Below are 6,865 nucleotides of genomic sequence, written 5' to 3' on the forward strand. Positions count from 1 at the left end.
AATACAAATGTGACATTAAAACGTTTAATTTTGCAACATCCTTCTAATCACTGGAAAGTATACTGCATGTTACTGGAAAACTAATTTTTTTTGTTATCATCTGAACTACTATAGCACATTATTAATTTATGTGGTTGGAGAGTCACTGACATAGTGGTTTGTGTATTGTATGTGAAAAATGCCACACGCTGACAAACTGTATACCTTGTTTTAATTTTCTAGTCTCCGTTTCACTCTGCAACAACTCTATATCTACAGATCACATGACTATTGCTGTACCTTACTGAAAGCACTGCCTTATTCTGTTCAGTGCAGGGACCCTGTAATAGCATATAGGTCACAAGCTATGAGAAACTCAATTATTTTGTGCAGAGAAAGAGAATAATATCTAAGCAGCCATGGTTGGTGTGCTTCTCTTTGCATGTAAGTACTGAAATTACAAAATCTATCATTAATGATCAATAAATTAAAAAAATGTTGATTATTGTTTTTAGATATCACAGTGAATCTATTCCTTAAATGTCAAGGTATGTTCCAATAATACACTTAATAAACAACTCAGTAAATGTACTGTTGCATTTATCAGGATGAAAATGTCCCAAACTTCTTACCTTCTCAGGTCAAACGATTCATCAAGCTAAGATTTTCAGTGAAAATACAGAAGTTCCAGAAGGTGGAAGACTGGAGGTTACTTGCAGCACATTTGGCTTTACAGTAAAGGCAGTTTATTCATATCTGTGTAAAAATGGTAAAGCCATTCTTATGAAAAAAGGGACAACTCGACAAGACACCACCTTTAAAATAGAGAGAATAGAAATGAACGCTTCAGGCAACTACAGCTGTGTGTTTTCAGAAGAGCAGTTGGAAATAACCAAAGTGTCAGGATATGGTCAAAATTACATCTTCATAAATGTGATCGGTAAGATACACAGCTCTTTTTGCTTGCATTTGTGAATATGTTTGATTCCTGGGCACAGATGAAATATGGAATTACTTAATTGTGCAACCACAATACACTCAGAACTGCCTTTAATGAGAGCGAAATGTTTAATATTTAATAGTTTTCTCCTGAAGGGGGGGGGGGGGGGGGGGGGGGGGGCTGATTTCTCCTGGAATATTCTTTTTCATTTAACCCTAAGTGTTCTCTTTCTCGCCACAGAATCTTTTATTTATGCACAGATACATTTGCTCAAGCCTGAGGTGCCAGTGGGAAGTGATGCTGAGTTTAACTGTTCGACGTCCAAACCTTTAAACAAAAACCAGTCCAAGAACATGATTTTGGCTTATCTCATCAAAAATGGAACGCCTGTTGAAGTTAATATTTGGGACACAGAGAAGATGATGACAACATTCACCCTCAGAGATGTCAGGATTGAAGATGCTGGGACATACAGTTGTGTTATATTGTTAAACATACTCCCTTACCATGGAATGAGACTTCATCAAAATATTACAGTCAATCTTGAGATTACTGGTAAGAATGGAAGAGGACAAACAAAACAAAACAAAACAATTTAGTATTGTAATTTAATCAGTTCAGTGGAAGTTGTAAAAAAAAAGTAATTATTATAGAAATAATGTACTTTAAAAGAATATACTTGAGTGCAAACTGAATGTAATGTTTTCAGGCACTTAACAATGTTAATTGCAATTACATGAAGATGCGTTTATAGTTTATATTAAATGCAGCTATTATATTAGCTGAAATTTAGAGTTGTTTTTAACCCACTTAATTAAGACTTAAGCGATGTGCAATTTTATAATGTTGTCTAAAATATGGTTAAAGTGTTTTGCCTTCTGTACACTTGAAACGTGCATGTCATTTATTTACATATATTTGCAATTACACATTTGTAATTAAGAAGTTGTAATTTAGTGCATTTAAAAAATATTAAATTTAAATGTAACAGTTAACAACACAAATTAAAGTTAATTTTCCTTTAACCAGTTAACATGTGCATTAGTATAATATTAAACACATAAAAAGTAAGTGCATCAAAGCATGACTAAAGATTTTTAAAACAATAATTTAAAATGTACTTTAAAATCGAACAATTCATACAACATTATTAGAGTGCTTTTTAAGTGTTCTTAATTGTAAAACAGTCATGAAAGTGTTATCTTTAACTCGGGTATAGCCTTTTATTTTATTCATATTATATTACCTGAAAATACCATATACAAGTATATACATTCACTATAAATAATGCATTATAGTAACTACAGTACTAAGTAAACTGTCAAAATAAGACATTTTTGTGTATTTTTCTTTGACAGTGAATAGCAGCATTAACAAAGTTATAATTGTCACAACGTGCTCTATCATAGTTTTGCTCTTCAGTCTGTTTCTGGGAATTTGGGCACTGATCCGAAAACGAGGTACAACTTTCTCTAGATCTACAAACACTTACACATCATTTTGTTGATTTGTTCTGTTTAAATCCTAAAACTGTTTTTTTTTTTTTTTTTTTTTTTTTTTCTGATAGGATGCCTTAGAATCAACGTTGAAAGGTCAGTTTGAAAAGTTAAAGTAAATTAGAAATGTAAATATATCAGATATTAGATTTAGAAAATTTTTAATGCATTCCTAAATCAACAGATCCTCGAATAACGAGACAGAGCTCAGAGGAACAGAAATTTACTACGAAGGTATTCATTTAATGGATATTATTTCTTGTTGGATTATTTCTTATGGAAACAGAAGGTTTGGGTATGCTGTCACTATACAGTACATAACAACTGAGCTCATGGATTTCTATTAACTCTATTAACTTGTTTATTAACTTTCTTACTTTGCAAAGTTAGCCTGATCTCATGAGAAAATCTGACTATGATGTGGCAATATCATATGAATCTGTATGGTTTTTTAGAAAAAAATAAAATTAAGCATGAAGATTCATCGATAGGGCATATATAGGCAGATCGAATGAGTTCATACAAATTCGATATTTTGCTGGTCCACTCATTCTTAAAAGTTTTAGATATTTCTGTACATAAATGTAAGTGGCGGTGGCACTTTTTAAAATTTTATTTTAAAGGGATAGTTCACCCAAAAATGACAATTCTGTCATCATTTGCTTAACCTTATGTCATTCCAAACCTCTATCTTTGGAGCACAAAATTAAAATTAGAACCACAGAAAAAAAAAAAAAAATTATATATATATATATATATATAGCTGCTACAAATATACACATTTTTTATATTTTTATCTGCTAAATGTTCACTTGTAAGCATTTAGGAGTATACTTCAATTCTAAAATACAGATAACCTCAAAGTTAAAGAAATGGACTAAAACCCCTTAAAACTCTAGTTTCTCGACTCACTTCTTCTGTAATTTTATATCTTACATTAACAAATCTATCTTCCAGAAGTTCACAATCCTCACACATCTGATACTGGTGACACACAACATGTTGTCTGGTAAGCCATAATTTATGTATAAATATGTTTTGTGCTGTTTTATCTTTGTGTTGTTTTCATCTCTTATTTTTCATACTTCTGACTGATTTCACGTCTTTTGTTTTGTCTGTTGCAATTTCAACTTTCATACGAATGATTGATTAGTTTCTCTCTCTTTTTTTCTTATTTATTTACTTTTTCAACACAAATGCTGTAAATCAATGTCCATAATGACTCAGGAGTGCCTCAGAGTTTGCTGATTCCTCTGAAAGTGGTAGGTCTGCACTGAATGAATGAATGAGTTAATGCGGTGTAATTATTGAAGCAAGTATTGTAAAAAACAGTAATGTATACACAGAAATTTAGTCATTTTGTGCTGTGCAGTTACAGTGAATAGCCTTGTCTACATAACACAAATGTCTTTTATTTTTACAGATGAAGATTATAATGACGTGGGAAGCATTACAGTATGATTAAATTATGCTGTTGCAACTTCGTGGTGTTACCTTTGCTTTTGCTATTTTACAACGGTTGCTTTTTGTGTTCTTTTTTAGCCTGTCTTTTTAAGTTTCTGGTTTAATCTGTTTGTAATCTGTTTATTGTCACTATTGTTGATTTTTTTTTAATGACACGGACCTACTGACTGATTGTTGACTATCCCTTTAGTCACTTTTTTCATGTAAATAGTAGTGTAAATTATCTTTCAAGACTGGACATTAACTCCCAGCATTCATACCAAAATGCAATATACATATTGTTAATGTAACATCACATTATAGAATACAAACTAATGTTGGTTTTATTATATATATATATATATATATATATATATATATATATATTATCTGCAGTGTGTTAGTGCTTTCACAAATGTATTGAAGAATATCTCACAATAAAATGCTTGGAATTGAAAGATATTTCACTAGTTACAGATCATATTTCCATGTTTTTTATGCACTTTACAAAATCGACCTTTATCGACGATATTTTAAAGGTCGATTGGACTTTGAAATGTACTAACTGTTAACATTACATAAAGAATCAATTAAAGTCAATTTTATGTCATTTAGTATGAATAAGTTAAAATAATAAAATACTAAGTAACTTATAAATAACACTGATGATACACTTTGTTTAATAATTGGGCCTTTTTTTGGTTAAAGCATGGGGACCTGTGATGGTATAGATTTGTTTTTCAGAATCAGTAGATATTTTAGCTCCATGTAGTGTTTTTAGTTATATTTGGCTGTGAAAGTAGAGTAATTCATGTTTTCTTCTGTGAAGTCCATTGACAGACCTGCCAACCTTGGAATTTCTTTTTGAGTACCGTCAGGCGGGCGGGTGAGGGGGTTAGGACCTTATGGGTGTTACCTTATGTTAGAGTGGGGGTAAACAGTTTACAGTTTTACTTTTAGCAATTTATTACTGTTTACTGTGACTATTTAGTACATTTTTGCTATTTACTTTATGTTATACAAAAAAAAAAAAAACTTTAATTAAATTTCAGTACACTTCTGTATAGGGCTTGGCAATATAAGAAAATATTATAGCGCTGTATTTTTTGGATGAAATAAAACACAGAATTTATTTAAATGGCAAGAAAAAAAACCCCCCGGCTATGAGTGGTTGAACTCTTCATCTTTTTCTGTTGATTGTTTTGATTACTGCATGTGGACAGGGGCATCACTAGATTTTTGCGTAGTTTAGATTGACAAATCGTACCAGCGTACTTTGAGGGTAAAATGCGTAGCCGGTATGCAAAATGCATACATTTTGGCAGGTCTGCATTGCAATAAGTATATACATCTTGTTTTGGAGGAAAGAAGTAGCTCTATCTACCCTGGTCTTAAATTGCTGGGGTATATTTTTAGCAATAGCCAAAAATACACTGCATGGGTCAAAATGATTGAGTTTTCTTTTATGCCAAAATTCATTATTGTATTAAGCAAAGATCATGTTCCATTAAGATATTTAGCAAATTTCCTACCGTAAATATATCAAAACTTATTTTTTGATTAGTAATATGCATTGCTGAGAATTCATTTGGACAACTTTAAAGGTGATTTTCTCAGTATTTTATTTTATTTTTTGCACCCTCAGATTCCAGATTTTCAAATAGTTGTATCTCGGCCAGATATTGTCTGATCCTTGTAAACCATACATCAATTGAAAGTTTTATTTGAAATAAATTTATTCAGCTTTCAGATGATGTCTACATCTCAATTTTGAAAAATTTCCACTTAAGGCTGGTTTAGTGTATACACAAGATAGACTACAATTACGTAATATTGCAAATTCTGATTTTACAACATAATTGTTCATTTTCAAAAATATTATCTTTATTATCTTGAAAAAATATCAACAAAAAGTATAATGCACTGTGAAGGAAATCTGCTTATATTGTACAAAAATTCAACTCATACGCGAAATTCAATTGATACTATCTTTTATATAATACTAACACTAAAATGTCTGTGTACGTCTATTTTTACTGCATAAAAGAATCAATATTTTTGCAGTGCTTGTAAACTAAACTTTCAGAGATATATCAACTGAGCAGAATGCAACGTCTTTAACTGCAGGAAACTACTTTATGTACAACTGCTTCTGTCTGTCTTTGAAGAGGCTAATGCAGTTATATTTTAGATAAATTGTTTCACACAAAAAATGATCCGAATTCTAAATTTCACTACTATAGTGTAGATGCACATTTGAGATACATTGGGTTTCTTTTTAGTAGTATTTCAGTGTAAATGCTTAAAACAGATTAAACTTGTCTAAACACATTTGCATAAAAACACCAAACTGAAATTGAAATAAAATTTTGGTGTGTTCACAAATTATTTGTTTTTCTTTGTTTACTTACATACTTTGTTCACTGTGTGCTTACATAAATGATATATCACAGGGAGATGATGTCTGGGTTTGTTGCAGTAGATAACTCTTAACTTGGAAACATGCAGAAACAGATCAGAAAAACGCAACCAATGAAACACATAAAATATCCAGAATCAAACTAAACCAAACAGGAAAAATGTATACACAAGGCAAATGAGTGAACTAATGAGATAATTAACAATTTATTAGATGACTGAAATGACTGATAAACCATACTGAAAAGCTAGAGCAAAGGATGCTGATGAAAAGTCCATTATCATGACAGATGACTTTGTCTGTCCGATTACAAAGAAGAACGAGTACAAAGAAGAACCACTTAAGCCATGTGTGTAAAATTACACCTGATGGAAAATTTGCGAAAGGTTTCAGTGGTAGTGGCTTAGGTGTCTATGGGTATGACCTTTATGACACACAGTAACAACTTAATAAGCATGTTACAAAAGGTCAGAAGAGGCTAAATATGAATTGGCTGGTCAAATTGAGAAAAATTAAATCAACAGACAAGCAAACATATTTTGGGCAGTATAACTAATGGCCAAGTGCATATGCAACACATGTATAACC

At 31.3% G+C, this 6,865-nt stretch overlaps 1 protein-coding gene across 1 annotated transcript; it reads left to right on the forward strand.

Annotated features, from left to right (window-relative positions):
* Positions 1 to 326: 326 nt before the first annotated feature.
* LOC113061853 (uncharacterized) lies at positions 327 to 3,935 on the forward strand. Its single transcript, XM_026231326.1, has 10 exons — positions 327 to 423; positions 495 to 527; positions 620 to 919; positions 1,160 to 1,474; positions 2,278 to 2,379; positions 2,487 to 2,511; positions 2,600 to 2,649; positions 3,373 to 3,424; positions 3,643 to 3,677; positions 3,839 to 3,935. The coding sequence occupies exons 1-10, from the start codon at positions 399 to 401 to the stop codon at positions 3,874 to 3,876; spliced, it is 975 nt and encodes a 324-aa protein (XP_026087111.1). The 5' UTR covers positions 327 to 398; the 3' UTR covers positions 3,877 to 3,935.
* Positions 3,936 to 6,865: the final 2,930 nt, after the last annotated feature.

Source organism: Carassius auratus, chromosome 43, assembly GCF_003368295.1.
Source record: "Carassius auratus strain Wakin chromosome 43, ASM336829v1, whole genome shotgun sequence".
In the NCBI taxonomy this organism is placed as follows: domain Eukaryota; kingdom Metazoa; phylum Chordata; class Actinopteri; order Cypriniformes; family Cyprinidae; genus Carassius; species Carassius auratus.